Below are 20487 nucleotides of genomic sequence, written 5' to 3' on the forward strand. Positions count from 1 at the left end.
ATAATGTCTCTATCTATTTCTGACCATCACTGTGTTTTTTTATGCCAGTCTAACCTTAACAAAGACTGAGTTTTTTTTTTTTTTTTTTAGAGATATAGAGATTCCTAGATAACAAGGCTGAAACAGTGTTTTCTAATATTGTGAGATCATTTGAGCCATACATTTATGACTGCTCTTTAAATGATATGGTTGCAAATTTCAGCATTACCTCGTCATCTGCTTTAAATACAGCTGCTCCACTAAAGGTTAAAAAGAGGTTGACTGACAGAATCTCCCCGTGGTTAAACAATAAAAGTGTTAATGAGATCAAGAGAATCTGTCAGGCAGCTGAAAGAAAATGGAGGAAAACTAGGCTCACAGGTCTCTCTTAAAGAAAATAACATCCTGGAGGAATTTCAGTCAGGCTTTAGAACAAACCACAGCACTGAAACTGCTCTTACTAAAATAATCAGCAACTTCAGACTAAACTCTAATGACAATAAGGTCTCAGTTCTTATCCTCTGAGACCTAAGCATAGTGTTTGATATGATTGACCATGATATCCTAATCAATTTGTCTTGAAAAGTGGGTTGGTCTTTCTGACTGTGTTAAACTGGTTCAAAATATACATCAAAGGTGAAATTTTTACATCAGCCTTGGAGATCATCTGTCTGGGGAACATGACAACTACTTTGGAGCTCTATAAGGGAGCTGCCTTGGTCCGTTATTATTCCCACTATACATGCTACCACTTGGTGACATCATCAGAGAACACAATGTATGTTTCCATAGTTACGCAGATGACACACATCTGTACATCTCTGCTGAACCAAATGATACTGCAGCTATAAACTCCATTATTACCTGTCTTCTAGCAATAAATAAATGGATGAGCAATAATATCTTTAAGTTAAATGAGGAAGAAACTGAAATCCTATTAGTCCATCTTAGAAACATAGCTAAAGTACGACCATTCATTAATCAAAAAGATGCTGAAAAACTAATTAATACCTTCATTTCAAGCTGACCTGATTACAGTAATGCACTTTTTATTGGCCTCTCTGAAAAACAAAAAACCCCACTGAGAGACTCTGCAGCTCAGCTATTAACCAGAACCAAGAGGAGAGAACACATTAGTCCAGTTTTAGCTGCTCTGAACTGGCTTCCTGTAACATTTAGAATTGACTTAAAGGTCCTTTTCCTTACATACAAAGCCCTTAACGGACTAGGACCGAGCTACATTGCTAACTCCTTTTGTTCACTATTTGCCTTTAAGAACACTTTGATCATCTGCTTCTGGTTTATTGGAGAAAGGAAAATCGAGGATGCGGCCTTTATCAATTATGCCCTAAAACTATGGAACACACTATCAATAGATATGAGGGAGGCTAGCTCGATAAATATTTAAAAATGAAAGCTAAAAACTTATATTTTCACTTTAGCCTTTAACTAACAACTTTCCTGATAAAGGCCTGAAATTCTTTTTTGCACTCTGCTTCATACTTATGCACATCAGGTGGATTTTATTTTATATCTTATCTTACATTAATGTTTTTAACATATTTTTATTTTCATCTATTTTCATGTAAAGCATGCAGTACATGTCATTTCTTTGTTGTAAAGCACTTTGAGCTGCATTTCTTGTATGAAAGGTGCTATACAAATAAAGTTTCTTCTTCTTCTTCTTATCATTATTATGTTCCAGCCCAAATCTGATCCAAAATATAAAAGTGGACAACATGAACAACCCGTGGAACAACCTAAGCAAGAACCTCAGCAACAAATGCCGTTTTTCCATTACATGACATCGCCTCGACTCAACCGTACTCTACTCAACTCTACTCGCTTTTGGTGCTGGGAACTTTTCTGGATTTCGTTTTCCATTACAGTCTGCAGTGATGACAGTTACTAGATTGGTCAAACACACACACAGTGCAGCTGCTTCAACTTGTGTACCGCTTCATTGGTAAAACAAGGAAGCGCTCGTGTATCGATTTAGGACCAGTTTAGGACAAGGCGAGGACATTTCTCTTCTTTGATGTTGAAAGTAAAGGCTTTGTTGTCGGCTTCTCGACTCGTTTTAAAAAAGGCGAGAGAAAAAGAGAGAGAGAGCGAATGCACGCATGAGAGAGACCACGCAATGGTTGAGAGAAAAGCCTGTGAATGAGAACAATAAAACTTATTTTCAGATGCTCTTAGTTTTATTTTCCTCCTCTGTATTTCTACTTTTCAATCATTCATTAAATACAAAGAACAACGGGACGAATCTGTGTTGTTTTTTCCTCATGTGTGATTGCTGTGTTTCAAACATGGCTGTCATTTTTTAGTTGAGGAGCACAAGCAAGCGAGAGAGACAGTGTGGCGGTGGTCAGGCGAGGAGAGAGGAGCAGTGTTTTCACGTCACCTTTTAGTATCAGCTAAAAAAGAATAACAGGTACCAGGTACTATCCACAAGTTTTGCCTAATGGAAAACCAAAAAGGGCAAGTAGAGTCGAGTTGAGTTGAGCCAGTACCGTGTAGTGGAAAAGGGGCTAAAGGCTACAGAATGGACGTCCATTTGTGGGCATGTGTGAATTATCTGACATCATCATGAGAAGGAAGTTGAGGTAACTTTTCAAACTAAGTGTTCTGAGCAGGCTGAAGTTTTGGAACTCACACATCCCACATCGTGACAGTATGAAAATGACAGAAAATCAGAACGAGCACGATATGACCCCTTTAACTATAGAAACAGATATTTGTTTTTGCAAATTACCAATATTTAATTAAGCATTAGCGACACGGCATGCACAGGCCTGTAGTTATAGTTCTCATTTTATCCTCTTGTTATTGTCTTGGGCTGTCAACTGAGCGATCAGCTGTTCACATCAGCTGTTCACATCTATCAAATTGCACAGCAACACGCCTCCATTGTTAGCCCATCATCTTTTTAAATGTTTCTCTCTCTGTCTTTAATGCTGCTGATATGCGCGCCCCTCCACTTCCCCATCACCATCTAGTCTCCGCAGATTCATCAGTTTCATCACTACATCAGCCTCATCAGCCTTATCAGTCTCAGCAGAAGTCATCAGCCACCACCACCGCCACCATTGTCTGGACTTTATTATGCTGCTGCTCTCAGGGCTGATGCACCTCGATTAATAATTTCCCTGTAGAGTCTAAGCGCCAAAGACTTTCCTGACCAAGACTTAATTACCATTACATCACCTGTTATAATAAATAATTATCTTTACCTCATTCACTGTGTCTCTCCGGATTGATGTATTGTTTGCTCACACAGTTCTTTTCACCATGACCATTCCCTTACCTAAGCGAGTATGTTATTTCAACCCAAACCTTTATCATTTTGTAACTGTAACCGAGTGGTTTTTGTGGCTAAACCTAACCAAAACTCAGTCATAGTGGTATTTTTTGCAGTGGTGAATAGTAACGGTTTTGGATGACACTGAAAAATGATGTCTTCCTGCCAATAAGGGCGTTAGTTTTAAGAATAAAAACATATATGTGTCGTTCTGGAGGGCGATTAAACAATGTATTTTGTTGGACTTGAATCAGCACAAGAAGAGAAGAGACTGAAAGTTTTCATCCATCCAGGAAAAATGCCAGAAATGTCTAAAATGAAACAAAATACACACACACACACACACACACACACTTCAAATAAGTGTTTTCTATGCTTGGCTGAGGTGGAAAAGATGCTATTTTGAGACTGTGAACAAAAAGCTGAAGGAAACAGATTTTTGTTTTTTTAATAAAAGATGATGTTCGGGATTTAGATGGAAACAGAGGAAAGACTGGGACAAGAATAGAGCGGGGAAATATCGAAATTCCAACTCTGGATGACTTCATCTCGCTCTGTCTGCAGTGCTGATCTGAAGGAAACTGTCATCTTAGTGGGCAAAAGTAATTGATGTTACACAGCGTATCACATACAGTCAGACTAATATGATATAAATGCATGCAGCATGCTTGGTGTGAGGCCATCTAAATACATTGCCATGGATAAGCAGTACTTCAACTTCCTCCTACCCTCCCGCAGTCCTGTTTGGACACACCTACTGTAAACACACTCTCTTGATGTGAATAAATCATACGGCTCAAGAGAGGGAAAGCATGTTCGTGTTCCATCTATGGGGCCATGAGGTCACATCTTCTATTTACTGTATTTCCACTTCAAACCTCCAGTTCTCTGCCCTGCAGAGCCCTGCTGGTCTCTTATTTACAGCAGCATTATAGAAAAACATGATTAATATTTTACTCTAAAGGCAGTAACAGCAGCGATATAGAAGTGTTTCTGTGACCTTTTCGTACATATGTAATCATATACAGTCAGAATGTGTTTTACAGCAGCTATGTTTCCATACAGGTGAGCTGGAAAGAGAGAGAGAGGAATCAATAAGTGAAGGAATAAGTGATGAAATACCCTTGAAGCAGCTTCGTATAAAATAGAGATGAAAGCCTTTAGCCTTTATTGCCTTTAGTGCGCTATTTATGACTTGTCAAGTTTGATATACAGTAATACCCAAACACATAACATACACAGTAGTACTTGCTTATAGTGCTGATACAACACATGGGCCTATCATTTAATGTCTCAAATCATTCAAACAACTGATAAAAAGAAAGGCAAGAAATCTCTCTTTCTGACTATTGACAGAGCTGTATCCATCCATCCATCCTTCCATCCTTCCATCCATCCATCCATCCATCCATCCATGTGTCAAACTATGTTAAAAAGGTCAGTTCAACCCAAGTGGCTGAAGCTAATGCGGAAGTATCTTAAAGTGCCATCGATGGCTGCTAGACGTTGGCTCCAAAGAATCTGTGGCTCCAACTGACTCCCATTCAAAAAGCGTCAACTTCTCTCGAGAAATACTAAATCAATATCCTTCTTCAGTGAGTCATTATGGTCTAAATTGCTAAATACAGGCCCTCTAATAAGTGTGCAGGTGGTCATTGTGGAAATTACTGCTCAGTTAATAAGATTTGAAGTCGGACTATTGTCGCTTGGTGTTCCTAGTAAGCTAGTGTTAGCTTCAATTCAAGGTAGCGGGGCGTGTTTCCAGAGTGTGAAAGGCAACACCCCACACTCCTTATTTGGAAGATCCGAGCTCCAAACAGAAAAGATATCACTGACCATAAGCTGCAACACTGGACTCTCATGTGTCTCTCCAGAAACATATTGTATGTCCTGGTTAGTCTGGATAATCTACAGACCACAGTGTACAGTTTTCTTTGGAAATACTGTCTGCTACGATTGATGTCAATTGTACAGTCATGAAGGCAGAAATCTCAGAGATGAATATCTTAAAAACAGCCCCCCCCTTGTTGCGCCTCATAGCCTCAAGCAATAATTAACATCCATGACAAGTTCTTTACTGTAAAATCTAGGAGTCAATCTCTGTAATCATAAAACCGCACACCTAAGCTATCGAGCACACAAGGATATAATTACAGTACAGTCAAACACAGTTATCACCGCACAGACATACACCGAGGTGACTGAAGTCTGATGACAGGTTGAGATGGTATTTTGGCAGCGTGTCTCTCAGGCATGCTGACTCTGAGCCCTGGTGAAGAGGGCTTAAGTCTGCATGGTGCGGTTCATGACATATAAACTGAAACAGAGGAAACAAAAATGCACTTGGCAGTACTCCAGTATATATATACTTCCATCACTATCAGCTTGAGAACATGCATATTTTGCTCTTCTGTGCAACATTTAATTTTAGAAGTGGTTTATGATAAGCGTTATCTCACCCTTACTTAAGTGATTAATGACCAGCAGTGCCAGGTTTGTGAGTCACTGAAGGATTTTTATCTAATGTTTTGGACATATGGACGAGTCAGACTGCTGGCAGGCACTGACACTGTCAAGGTCTGTTGCAGATATTAGCTTAAGGTTTATTAAATTGTGTTGCATTTGTACAATTATGAATTAAACTGTGGCCTCTAGTTTGAGGGCAGTAAAGTTTAATGTTTATTGGCAGCACATTGGATTTGGTTCAAGGTTGCAGAATTCGGGTGCGTGGTGGTTTGAAAATGAGTTCAGGTTTGAGTCCGTTTTGGCCGACTACTGCACTATCACAGTACTATGTAAACTACAGATAGTCTGAACCTAATGAAGCTAATCATAATGTTATTTCAGATCAGTAAGGTTTCCAGTCAAACAGATCAAATACTATCAACCCGAGGACCAGCTCACAGCTGCTTAAAAATAAAGATATCGTCTTTAAAATATGTTTCTTACAACTAGGCTCGTTATGGTGTTTCATTATTGAACTGGCAGTAGTTTTCATTTCCACAAGTTTAACTGAACTGCAATTAAATGTGCAATTCATCATAAACAATCATGTTGCTCTAATATAAAGGCAGCTATAATACAGTGAGCTTTCATTACAAACTCAGCATTTCTGCAGGGACACACAGAGTTTCTAGTTGTGTGTAGGGATTTACAGTCACATTAAACTGTCCTGTTTTGTATTATTCATTGAATCATACAACTATTCTAGACTGTTCAATAACTTATTATTTTTATCTTGTACTTAAATCTGCATTAACTGTTTTTTTGTCCACTTGGGCCAAGGGAAACAAACACAACACTGACATATCATCACTTTGTAAATTGATATGTTGAACTTGTTAGCAAACAGTTGCTTATTTCCACATCCAGCAGTTGCGGAACAACATTATCATTCATTTGGAGTCGTGTTTCTGTCCACCTGGTGAATGTTAGTGCAATATTCACTCTATTTTAGCTCTGTTTATACTCTCTCCCAACCCCTGAGGGAAATATCTGGCTCTTTAGCTGCTAAACACTCCACTAAGTTCACTAGCTAGTCTACAGCTAACTGTGTACATTGAGTTTATAGAGCTTCTTCTCTGAAAACAGCTGCCTGCCGCGGCGCAAAACGACGCTATGAGAGTGAACCAAAACAATGAAGTTGCAGCCTGACAGCAAAACAATTAGCTGAAACTCACTATAAAGCTCAATAAAGCCGAAGGGAGCTGCTGATGATTCTCTGTAGATTCATCAATATGAGTCATTTTGATACATTGCTATTATAAAAACATATACAGTAGATTATAGCTAATTTAATATTTGTATTATCAAAGTTTATCTTGTTTCAGCTATTGAATCATATCTTATACATCTAACTATATTAATATTTTACTTACAGTGAGTTTGAGGGTTTTTTTTACTCTTTAAACTAGAAGATTCTCTTAATGGCAACTTTTAGACTTGAAAATGCTCAAACCAACCTCGGGCTAGACCATTGTGGATTCTGATTGGTCCAGACTTGGATTTATAGGTCAGATACCACCTCTGTTCTGTATGTTATATCTCCCTGTCTACACCCAAGAGCAGCTGAAAGGGATGAATGAGAGGAATGACATAACAAGTGCGAGTAAAGATCTGAGGACGCAGACAGAGAGGGACGGGACTCTCGAGCGATTGCCTCACAGCCCTGAGCGTTAGACTCTTCATGTGCAGACTGCAAATGGTGGATAAAACCTTTATTTATGCAGGTCTTCCCTGCTAGAGTAAGCATGCTCTCTCTTGGCTCGTCACGGCCTTTTCCTCTATTACTCGGATGGCTTTATTCGTCCATTTACATACTGAATATAGTCAGGAGACTGTGGCGATTGTTTTTGCTGGTCATTTTCTTATTTCATTGTTATTCTATTTTCTCGCCCAATGGTCTGCAGAAAGTTATCCTCACCTTTATTTCCTACTGAGGCTTTTGCAACTTGTTATATAGTGATAGTGTCCTACCTGCAGCTTGCTCAAAATCCTTCTGTTCGGCTTCTCACTGGCACCCAAAAAGAGAGAGACCAACCACAATGTGCTAACTTGTTTTTACTCCAATGTGGTTTAGAATTGATTTTGAAATCTACTGTTTGTTTTTTAAGGCATTCACTGCAGCTGGCCATGTCTTATACTTCAAACCTCAAGTTTCTTCCAGGGAGTAAAGCTGTTGGGTGTCCTGTGGTCTGCGCTGAATAAATGCATGCCCCCAGAATTTAAACTTTAGGTTCCACTCAAAGGTTATTTTTAAACTTTAGGACATGCAGAACTAACTGTTAATGTCCCAATGTTGCGTGTCTGGTTTTTAACTTTGCCTTGAAAATTATGCAGCGCTTTGGTTAACTTTTGTTGTCTGGTGCTTTGTGTCCTTTATGCATGATGCTTGACTTACTAAAATGGACTTCCCATTGGCTAAAAGCTATGGAATGTGTACTCATATGGGGAAATACTCCTGATAGTGGTGCTGTAGCAACTACAAGTTTTTCAAAGTTTGAAATGTTTAAAATTCTCTTAAAATCTGCTTTACTTGCATTGGAAAGCTACAGCTTCACAAAAGTGAAGGCACAGCTCTGAATTAATCATACACTGCAACCCAACCTCATCTAAACTTTTTTTTTTTTTTTTTTTTTAAATCACCAAAATTGGTGTATAAGATCGTTATTTTGCACCCAATTTGCACAGATGATATTGCGTTTTATGTTTCTGGCAGCAGCAGTAACAGTTTATATGCAAAGAACCAAACTGTTCCCACAAAAATTCAACACTCATTCCCAAATAATCCCAGTAAATGAAAAAAAAATAGAAATTCTGATGATGTTTGATTGAAAAGTGGTCTCTGGGAAGACACCGCAGTGATTGCTACTTCTCCCTCTGCGTTACGTCTGTCTGTCTTTCTTCACTCGTGTTACTTATCTCCTTTCTCTTCTTTGACATTGAGCAGCAAAGGCCTTATGTTTTGCAGTCGTGATGCGTTTCAGTCCCTAAAGTTGTCAAAGTCGAGCAGAATGAAATGCGAACTTTTTTTTTGTACCTCGCCTGCAAATTTAAGAGACAACTGATTGACACACATGTCATTAAATCCTATCACTGCTGTCAAGATATATGTAAAAACAACACAATCACAAATGTGTCCATCGAGTTCTATTCATCTTTGCCGTAGTTTTCCAAACTGCATCCTTCCTGCACAAACACATCTTAGGCCCTCCAAACGGAAATTGAAAATCAACATGACTTAAAATCCATCCTGTCCCAAAAATAGCTTCCTCTAACACTTTGCTCTAACATTGATTTACAACAAGGTGGAACATCTTCCAGTCAGAGCTCTGATGGAAAGGAAATATTGATGCCCACATGACTGACTGACTAGATAAAGTGAATTTTTCTTCCCCTTCTTTACCAAGCAATATAAAAAAGTGTATTAAGAGGAAGACAGAATTCAAAAATTCTTGAATATATTCTGTGTTTTTATTAAGTCTTGGGTGGATGACATCCCGGGTGAAGAGATCTCAACCTTCAGACACTTCTTCTCTAATTCTCTACTCTGTTGAAGAGGGGCGGTTGATTCTCTATAAATCATGCATGGGGCTATGGGTAGAGAGTTGAAAATGTCTACCATGGGATGAGACGGGAGTATTTTGTTTAAACCCAATGCCAAAATAATACATATACAGTAAATGTTAGCGTTTACTTGCATGTACTGCAAAGGATATTTCCAAATAACATCACCAGTTTAACTTATTTTCTTTACAGTCAGGCTCAACCATTGTAGTGATTTTCTTTTTCAATACATCTTCAGCAAATTTAAATTGCTATATTAGACATACAAGCTGATGGATCCAAATTAAAAGTCTGAGTTGCATAAAGCTGATTAATGTTTATATGGTGTCAGGTTGGGGAAGCAGGAGTGGACCCAAACGCAGAGGCCAGAACTCAGATTAGATGAAAAAATCTCCTTTAATCGTGGATGGTCATGAACAGGCAAACAGGGCTGAACAGAACTAGACGTCAATCAAAACCAGACCTTAAACACAGACTAAACTAATCAGGGAATGGGGAACAGGTGACGAGACACAAGGGCCGGCTGGGAGTGATTGGCTGAGGGAAACACAGGAAGCAGGGCAGGGCTGACGAGACTGATACAGGGCAGGTGAGGAGGAGTACATGAACACACAAGGGAAACACAGTAACAAAACCAAAACCCAGAAAACACAATACTCTAAATACAACCCACACCAACCTGTCCAAGAACCATCATGAACCTAAACTAAAGTATACAACACACCAGGCTAAACAACAAAAGGCAGTCCAAACACACCACCCAAATATAACAAGACCCATATGACCCCAAGGACTAAACAGAAGTGCAAACCAGGAGACCCCAAAGAACACAAGAACATAAAAAGACCAAAAAACACACAAAGTCCAGGCAGGGTGTGACATATGGCCAATACTTATTTTAGCAAATAAGCTGCAGCAACTTTACCATTAGGCAAAGGTTGGCAGTTGCCTTAGGCCCCAAGCTACCAAGGGCCCCATAAAACGCCTCATACACTCATGGTTAAGAATGTTATTTTTTCTTACTTTTCGCTAATTAATTATATCTTTCTAAAAATCCATACCCTAAAATGTCATCAGAACGGAATGATTCAGGAAAGAAGATAGCTAACTCATGTAAACAAATGGCCAAGTGTGGTGTACAGACTGTTGAAAAATGAATGAAGCTACCCCAGCGGTGCTGAAAAAAGGAGGAAAAGGCAGGAAAACAGAAAGTTTTTAGCAACATTGCCAAAGGTAACAACCTTTTTCACAGCGGCTACTGATGACATTAACATTACTAAAGAGCAGCAAGAAGCCGCTGCTTGTGCTAGCACTAGTGTTCGCATTGCTAATAGTAGTGAAGAGGAGCTACCCGTGTCACTACAGGATTTGAGTTGACCACGGATTTGAGTTGTGCATGCGTGAGCGGATCTGCCATCTTGGACAGCTAGGTACGGCAACACCACTTGGACAAACCACATGTTGTCACTACAGGATTTGAGTGTCAACCGTGGATTTTATGCACATTTTTCAAAGCATATGAGTTATTACATAAAAATGTAAAAACTGCACATTCATTCAGTAATGTACTTGAATGTGTTTGTCTGTGCTCTGTCTTTTGTTTCTTCCGTCTTTGACATTAATTTGATAAAACACTGGGACTTTTTTCTTTTTGCTTAGATCCTATAGTTGTTTTTATATTGTTTATTTTGTTTGGTTATTGTTCGAGATGTAATTCTTGGCCCTGAAAGTTATAAAAGTTAAAAAAAACAAAAATATACTAACTTTCAGTATCTGCTTGAGCATTCATTCTGAAAAAATATAAGCTATTGCCTGCATTACCACAACTATACAGAATAGCCAATAAACCCAAATATGCTCAAAAAATGTTTATGTAATAACTCATATGCTGTGAAAAACGCACATAAAATCCACGTTTGACACTCAGATTGTGTACTGACAGACTCAAATCCTGTATTGACAACATGTGATTTGTCCAAGTGGTGTTGCCATACCTAGCTGTCCAAGATGGCAGATCTGCTCATGCATGCACGAGTCAAATACTCAATTGACTCAAATCCTGTTAGTGATAACCCGTTGCTGCCGGCCCAGGTTGCTCAAGCGATGCTGCTGCTACATGCAAAAGAAACTTACAGGATCCTTTGATTGGAGATGACAAAAGAACTGTTGCGTTCACTCTCCATGGCAACAATGGCTTTAACAAACATGGTGATACAGATAATAATCAACAACTAGCAGTCACCTTAATCAGTGTGTTACACTTGAAGATGACCCAGCACTCTGGCGGAAACAGCTGTCAGACAAAGAGTGCTGCTCAATAGTGCAGAGAGGGCCAGTACAGGTCAAGGACAGAATTTTTCCAAAAACATCAAGAGAGGCAAAGATTTACAAGTAACTATTTGATGAGTGGAGAAAAGATAAGCAGGTCCTGGCTTGTGTACAGTGAAAAAAGGACTGTGTTATGTGCTTTTGTTGCTGCCTGTTTGGAAACTGAGCACTCAGCTAAGTGGGGATGGGTTCAATAACTGGAAAAATCTTTCAGCCCACATGAGACAGCATGAGAAGTCTGCTGAACACATCACAAACATGGATATCTGGCACAATCTATCACAGAAACAACAAACAAACACAGCTATAGATCACAGCTATAGATGGGTCATCACTGAAACTCATTAAAACACACCTCAGGTCAATTGTGTCACAGGAAAGACTGTCTGCACTTGCTTTTCTCTCCATCAGGCATGAAATCAGGAAGTCACTGGATATGGAATTACTGATGGTAAGATTTGCTGAGGCTAAGGCTCGCAAGGTCAAATTTTAACATTGGCCATCTACACTGTGCCTCCCAGCCATACACAATATAGCCTCATGACAATGACGTATCACAACTTCCAGGAATCCATGAAAGAGATCCATCATGGATTTGATTACTCTAGACGCAACAATACAGCCCATTATTCCCTTTATATGCTCCTCACACACTAAAACTGAGTTGATTACAGAGAGAAAGCAAGACAAACTTAATCAATGTAAATTAAAAAAATACATTCAAGGGAAAGGGAGATAAGATACAGAGAAAAGGTATATTGGTATATTATGTTTATTATTTTTGTGTCCATAATTGACCTTGTATTGTGTTGTGTGTTATCTTCTCACTTTAGTAACACAAGATAGAAGACAGAAGACCATAAATATCTAATTTGGGCAGCAGTAAGCAGATCCAGCAAGGAGATTCTATCAGAGAACCTGCTGGAAAACCAGAATAAATGATGACAAGTAATGACAGATCCTCCATGTGAATGGACAATAAAGTACTATCTTATCGTACAGAGATCATATTGTTTATGAAAATAAGATTCATAGTGTGTGCATTTGTTGTGTTTTTTCTTTAAGATGTCTGGACATCATTGCTGTGTGAAGACTGATGAAGAGAAGAAGATACAAGTAGGTTTTTCTTAGATAAATAAGGGTTGAGAAAGGGAGGGCCCCACACCTGTGTTGGCCTCAGGCCCTAAATCTGCCTCTGCCAGTAAGGTTTAGGTTTTGGCCATCATTCATAATGGTTATAATAACTTTGTACTCACCAAAATAATTGTTGAGCTCTGGGAACATAGCCACATTGTAACAACAAAATTTGAGGTTGTAAACAAGACAGAAGTACTTTATTTGGAGGTAAAATTGACAAAGAGTCACGCATAATGTATAATATTAAGAATAATAATTCTCCATTACACAAGAAAACTGTGCAAATACGGTAGGTCGAAGTTGAATCATGTCAGTCTGTGATTGGTTTAGTAATAATTTCACCATTTCTCTTCTAAATATGTTTGGCTGATGTGAAGGTTGCTAACCTGTCTGATCATCTTATGACTTGTGTTGTATTTCTTGTCCCGTCTGACTTCTCTTTAGCAGTCTTGCCGTGTTCCCAGATCTCAGCAATTAGCTTAGTACAAGGACGACCAAAATAAAAAAAATAAAAATGGAACACCGATGTCTGGTTTGTAATAACAGCTTAATACATGCTTCAGCATTAGTGTCTCATCTGTCACTTCATTGGCTGGAAGCTGATTAGTAACATCCAATTATAGTCATACAGGCATACATGGCGGCATTTATATCACGTCACACCTCGCTGACTGCTCTGCTGATTTGTTCATGCCAACGCCGTTTGCTGCTGCGGCACCCTCTACCACCCGGACTTCCTCCTTATGTGCAAAGCTTTTTACTTTATTGACTTTACTATGATTATATGTTATGTATGATCATCTTCCTCCACATCTAAAGGTGTAGCCGTTTGATATAAATGGCCAATTCCTTGATGCAAGGACTGAAATAATATCAACTGTCCTCTCAAATACTAACATAGCATCAGTTACTATTAACAGAAATGTGAAGTCCTTGGAAGGAACAACACCATTTATCTCTATCCAGACATTTTAGGCCTTAAAAATCTTTTTCCCCCCACTTGTAAAACATTCTGAATACTTAACTGGATTAATAGCAAGGACTGCAATAGAAGACTCTCAATAGATCTGTATGGAAACCTCACATTCTGTCCTCCAAAGCCACAGATATTGACAAACCAGGAGTTGAGTGTGGGAGGTGCTTATCTATCTGTGCGCCGCTTAACACAATGCTGGTGAAGACATTGGCAGGAACAGAGATGTTAGCTATGCAAAGAAAATGTGGCAGCCTGAACAATGTTGCAGAGGCATAAAACCTCTCGCTGAATATAAATGGGGGAAACCTGCGAGATAGCTCTGTGGAAAAGATCATCTGTCATTGCCAAGTTTGCATAGTCTCAGCAAGTTTCCTGAAATAAGCTTTGTTCGTTTAACTGCAAAAGCAGTGGTCACGGAACAGAAGAAGAAGCCTGGCACTGCTTGTTTTTGTGAAATTTACTTTCAGAATGTAGCAGCAGTCATTTCAAACTAGGGGGAGGCCATTTTTTATGTAGATGATCCGTTGCTTTTCCCACCTGTCTGCGTGGAAAGTTCCCAAATTATACCAACTGAGAGAGTGAGGGGCTCTAGTTAACAACAAGCCTGCGTGTCGTTAACTAGCGTCCTCAGCTGTGATACCCAACATACAGCCTGTGAGGAGAGCCAAGAACAGGAGAGAGGAGCTTGGCAACGAAGAGGAGGAGCCGCTGGCATCCACCCTGCACAGCCTCACGGGCATGTGCATGGGAAAAAACACACGAACACTCAACACACAATCATTGGAGGAATCTCATCAAACTCACATAAGTAGAAACTAAGGCCTTTAGAAACACACATTTGAACATGTGCCATGCAAGCGCACACATATACACACACACATACTAATGAGGAGTGTATTTGGTAACAGTGCCAACATCATAAAAACTCCCTCACTGTACCCTGCCCGCCTCTCTCTTCTCACTGTTTCCAAGGAGACTGCAGCACATTGGTATTCTGAAGGGACACTTCATAAGCAATTGTGAGAGAGAGGAAAAAGAAAGAGAGGGAAAGCAAGGGAGAGAAAGAAAGCATAAAGATGGAGATGGTGCGGAAAATAAAAGATGTATAAATACATATGTGTGGAGAGAGTAGAGAGAGGGATAAAGACAGCAGCTAATGTTTCAAAGAAGCGTGTGAAGTGAGGTCGATGGTCGTGAATCTGTGGATGTACATTCATATAGATGCCATTTGTTTGCGCCACAGCTTTGTCGTCTCCCTGCAAAATGACATAATGATGCCATATGTGATTAGACACATCCACATGTGCCATTTGATGGGTGTCATGAACAATGCATGCACTATATGTAAGCAATCACACAGCATGGTGTTGATCCTACATGAAGCCCTGTGATGTTTACAATCATGATTCATGCAGATGCAAGACAAGAAAAGCTTCCTTACCCATAAACTCGATGCCCAAGTGGTCTGTTATTCAGGCAGCAGGGACGGGGGGAGGGAGAGAAGGGGGGGAGGAGGGGGAGGGAGGGAGACAGAGAGAAATCAAAGTTATTATTAACAATAGTGTGCGTTAGCATTGTGTCACAGTGCATAGCCAGATCATCACTGACTTGTTGTTCTTTCATGTAAGCTGCTGCATTGGTATTATATCCGTTGTCACATAGAGTCAGAAGGCACATGCTAGTGATGTTACCAGAGGTGACACACACACACACACACACACACACACACACGCAAACACACATACAATGCACTACTGCATTTCTGTGGACCCTACATTATGCATTCCCTAACCCTAACCATGACCTAATTCTAACCTTAAGCTTTAAAAGCCCTGAACAACTACTTCCTCAAATAACTTCTCACTACGAGCAGTGAAGTCCTCCATGTAGGAGGAGAGCTTTTGGTTATCTCAAATAATAGATTTCTGCATTTTTTGTTTCGTTTGAGCTGTTATCACTGGTTGGAAGTGGGTGTGGTTCAGTTGTAAATATGTGTTGTCTCTCTGATTATTATGGTTTTAAGTGATAAACTCATCATAATAATGAGGGATTTTTTAACGTATTGTATACTTTGATTGTTGCTTATTTAAACAAACACAAAGTTGAACAAACAACATACTGGCCCGTGCATCCTCGATACCTGAACAGCATAAATGTGGAAGCATGTCTGTAAATCGTATCAGGGAAACAAGAGGTTGGAGGCCATTTTTGTACCATAAACACTTTGACATTAAAGCCACAATAAATTTTTTTTGTAGCAATTTTCCAGCCAAGTATACAGTAGAGGGGCAGAGCTGGTATGTTTCTATTGACACATCTAAAATTGATCATTGCGGAGTCTTTTTACTCAACTAATAGAAAGGACAGAAGCGGTTATTTTTAATGCAAGAATTAAGATTAGATATATTTGAATGATTGTTTTTATCTACAGTTATTAATAAATTTTCACTATTTCTGTTTACTACAGTATAATCTGTACTAGTATTAGTGAAAATTCTTATTGTTTCATACATAAAAATCAACATCCTACTTTATTACACTGAAAAAAGCGAACAAACCAAAAAACTATTTGTTTAAATAAAGTGCAGCCATAATCTCTACAGTGACGGACTTGTACTCCTGTTCCTCGTGGTGACTGTTGGAAAAAAAAAACGGAGGAAGTGCTGATGTGTGCAGTGTCACCGCTGGCTTTTACCTCACTGACAGTGACTTTATCTCCTCAGTGGCCCTGCCCTACATCTTAGAGTGGGTGAGCTGGTCTTTCTAATGCGAAAAGCTCTGTCCAATCTGCCCCCAATCTTATCGAGCAATGTTAGCACGGATGTAAGCGAATCATTTTTCACTTTACCAATGACCTGGAGACCTTTCTCCACTGCCTTTTTGATTTCACCCTTCAAAAACGCCCGCGATGTGAGACAGGAGGAGATGAACAAGATAAACGCTACACTCTTACTACACTCTACTCTCTTACTACACTCTACTCTCTTGCTACTCTACTGTCTTGCTACTCTACTCTCTTACTCTAGCTTTCCGAATGATCAACATTCAGGTTTTGCCAAATATTTGAACATACAGTTTGACTATATGCTGCAAAGAAAGTCCTTGCTGCTATATATTCATGACAATGTAGAACACATTGAATGAGGTAAACAGCAACTGAAGCTTTAGGTGGGTTAAATGTTAAGGTTGGGAGGTTAAAACAACTCTCAGAATAAAATAATACAATAAAAAATGCCGGGAACGCTTTATTTTACAGGTCCATTAATTTTATATTAATTTCCTGGAAATTTCAGAGTAATATGCAGGTATTATTAACCTGTAAATTTATAGGACACTGTACAGAGAGGGTGGTGCAATTTGGCCAAAAAATCTTGATAAATTAGATTCTCGACAATTCTTTACTGACGGGAAATACTTAGATCTCAGTGTGTACTTTTTAATGTCAAATGCTATGTTAGCGTATTAGGTTTTTTCAGTAATTTCCTAAAGTTGCTGCTGTGTAACTGTTAATTATTAGGACATTTCTTTGAAAGGGTTATTGGAAATGTGCTCAGTATAGATTTTTTTAAGAAACAACCTAATAGGCTAATATGTAGTTTGACACACAAAACTACACACTGAAAACTAGTCAGTTAAACAGTTAAGAGGCTATAATTCTATTAACATTTTCTGCAAATTACCAATTACTTAAGAACCCAGGCATAATGAATCAGCACTTACCAACTAAAACACCTTTTTTCTGTTTTCTCTTAAAATTTGTACCAAATTGCACTACCCTTTGTAAAATACCCTAAAAATGAACCGTTAAATACCTGCAAATTACACATGAAATTTCCTGGAAAGTAACATAATGTTGAAGGACCTTATAAAGTGTTAGGGAATTTTTTCTTTTCATTTCAAAACTTTTCATTTCATATGCACATAAAATACAATATATAAATGTAGACTCAACCAGGAGTTTTTATATTACAGTAAGCAAAACCCCAAACCCAAAACCTTAATGAAAATAATAATCTCTGTGAGATGTGGTTGAAAAAGCTAAAAATATGACCTTGAGTTCATTTTGTGAAAATTTCCCCTCAAATTAACCCTCAAACACTAATCAAAACTTAAAATATTACCGTAGATCTAGCGGCAATTTCATCGTTACGGTATTTAACAATAATATGGATATTGAATATTAACTGTAATGCTAAATAAATTATGGACTTTCAATGATACGCAAAACTTGATTTAATTCTCAGAACAACATTTGTTGTGTATTTTCCAGCTCAGTTGAAGGAACTAGTAGTTTTCTTTTTATGAAAAGATTTTTATCTTCATATCCTATTTGATTGATATTTTTATTTAGAAGCCTTTATAACAGAACAAAGGCATATTTATTTTTAGCCCGGATGACACCATTGACCTCTACAGAGCCGAAAGGAAATGACAGTGTTATCTATCTGTTAAAATTCTGCAGTTTTGCAGCCCTTTGGGTAGAGCTATGAGCGCTGCTTCTGCCAGGGTTAGAAACTCAATTTCCCATGGAGCTCAATGAGTAGAGCCTAGCACTAAAGCTGCCAAGGTTAGGGATTTCATTTTCTCGGTAGCTTGGTGGCTCGAGCCTATATATCAGCACCAGCACTGTCAGGATATGAGCTTCTGCTCCCATTGGGGCCACCCATACTCAAGATGTATGCACTCCTGCTACTGTAAACCACTTTGGATGGAAGGGCCTACAAAGTGTCATATGTTAAATATGCTTTGTGGGAACTGATGGCCTTTGAATCACAAGTTGGTCAACAGTTAGCACTGGAGATGCCACAGCTGAATCCCAAAGAGGCTGGACTCCTAAAACTTTCCACAAAATGGGAAATACATTTTCACAAGAAGGGATATAAATGTATTTTCCACCACAAAAGATTTACCAAAGAGAGGCACAAAGATGACTGACTCGGATATGGTGTGGTGGAGTGGTATGAGGTGAATTTTACAGTACCACAATTATTTCCCCTGTGAATAAAGGTTTCACTTTCAACAGTCATGTAAGTGTAGTATTCAGACCAACTACTGACACAAAAGTAGCAATAAAACTGTTACTCCTAGTCATTACAAACACATGATTTTCAGCCAACTCCCTGTAACGTCATTTTAAGTCCTAATAGAAATCCCAAAGTTTTCAAAGATACCGAATATGTGTTGCATTTGAATATTTCACAAACATCATACACAGTAGCTGCATTCAACAGCTGGAACAAGCTGATACAGAAAATGTGATACTGTCAAACTGAATGGAATAAGATAATCTGGGTTATTGTTACTGATGCATTACACATGCAAGCAACATTTTAATGTAGTATATGGTGGAGGTGGAGCTAAGTAATTTATATACGGCTCCATTCTGCAATAATATCATATTTTGTAAAATCATTATAGGTTTTATATTTACAAAGTAACTACTAACTAGTTGTTACATAAACGTAGTGGAGAACATTCTCCTCTGAGATATAGTATAAAGTATAATAGAATAAAATGAAAGTATTTAGTAGAAGTATTAAATATAAAAAGACAAAATTGCACGGCACAGTAAATTTACTCTCAGCTTGAGATTTTTGTACTGAAATACAACCCAAGCATTTAACCTTTAACCCTAATTGGGGTGAATATTAAAGACAATGTCGTACAACAGCTGAATTTGCGGATCAAATGGAGTGTATTCCAATCCAGTGCCGTTCAAATGACTGTATGTATATCACAGCTGCTTTGTGGACATCGTACCTAACATAAATGGACTGTAAAGCCCGTTGATATTCTTAATCCTTCTCATTTGCAATTTTCTTGGGAAATAAACCACACACCATACAGGAACTCAGATGAAAAAAACTAAGAAAACCAATGTGGCATTTCATATGAAAGTAGATATTCACAAATGTGTGTGTGCGTGTGTGTGTGTTTGCACGTCTGCAGCCTGAAGCGGAGGCAGATGTGGGTGGCAGGGAGTCTGTAGCGTGTCGCCCTACTTCCCCTCCCTGTGGACCGACACATGGTGATGAGGATAGGCTGGATGTCTCTGCATGTGTGTGTGCGTGTGTGTGTATGTGTGTGTGTGTGTGTGTTTGTGTGCTTCCTTTACACTTCATAGTGGAAGACAGATTAGCTGACCTCCGCTGGGACACACACCCCGCTGATTTACAGACTGTACTCATTTAAGAACGCCGCTGCATGTATCATATTTTGTCATGAATATATGATTATGAAATTAGCGGTGGTGACATAACGTATTCCTCATAAAACTGGTTTATTCTTTTAGTTAAATTTTGGACTTAAATATAAATTCCCTGGTTAATTTAGTAAAATCATGACAGACGCTTGGTTCATTTATTCAATTCTGACCATAAAGAAAGTTTATGGAGAACATCTTTTGGCAAGTTTATGCAAAAATCATCTTTTATTCCTGTCTGGAACATGGTTGGGATGTGCTGAGAATAGCGAGCTCAGTGTCTGTTCTTTTCTTGTAAAGGCTGTGGCCATGTTTGGGGCCTTGCTGCTATGTTCAAAAATACCATTTTACATGCAACCTTTTGTATCAAAGCAGTGGAAAAAGTGAAAGTGAGTGAGTAACAATAACAAGGTCAAAACCTAGTATACAGCTGGACCGTGTATGAAACGCTGGAGGGCTTTGAACTTGAAACAAGGAAACGGCGACACTCAGTCAGTC

The 20487-nt window shown here is 38.8% G+C and overlaps 1 protein-coding gene across 2 annotated transcripts in view; it reads right to left on the minus strand.

Moving 5' to 3' along the window:
- LOC122996934 (pro-neuregulin-3, membrane-bound isoform) overlaps positions 1–20487 on the minus strand; it is a 385190-nt gene that overhangs the window by 34323 nt on the left and 330380 nt on the right. For both annotated transcript variants that reach the window (XM_044372740.1, XM_044372739.1), the window contains exon 4: positions 15229–15252. In XM_044372740.1, coding sequence (XP_044228675.1) covers positions 15229–15252 — 24 coding nt within the window. The remainder of the gene's footprint in view (positions 1–15228; positions 15253–20487) is intronic.

The sequence above is a fragment of the Thunnus albacares genome, chromosome 14 (genome assembly GCF_914725855.1).
Source record: "Thunnus albacares chromosome 14, fThuAlb1.1, whole genome shotgun sequence".
NCBI lineage: Eukaryota > Metazoa > Chordata > Actinopteri > Scombriformes > Scombridae > Thunnus > Thunnus albacares.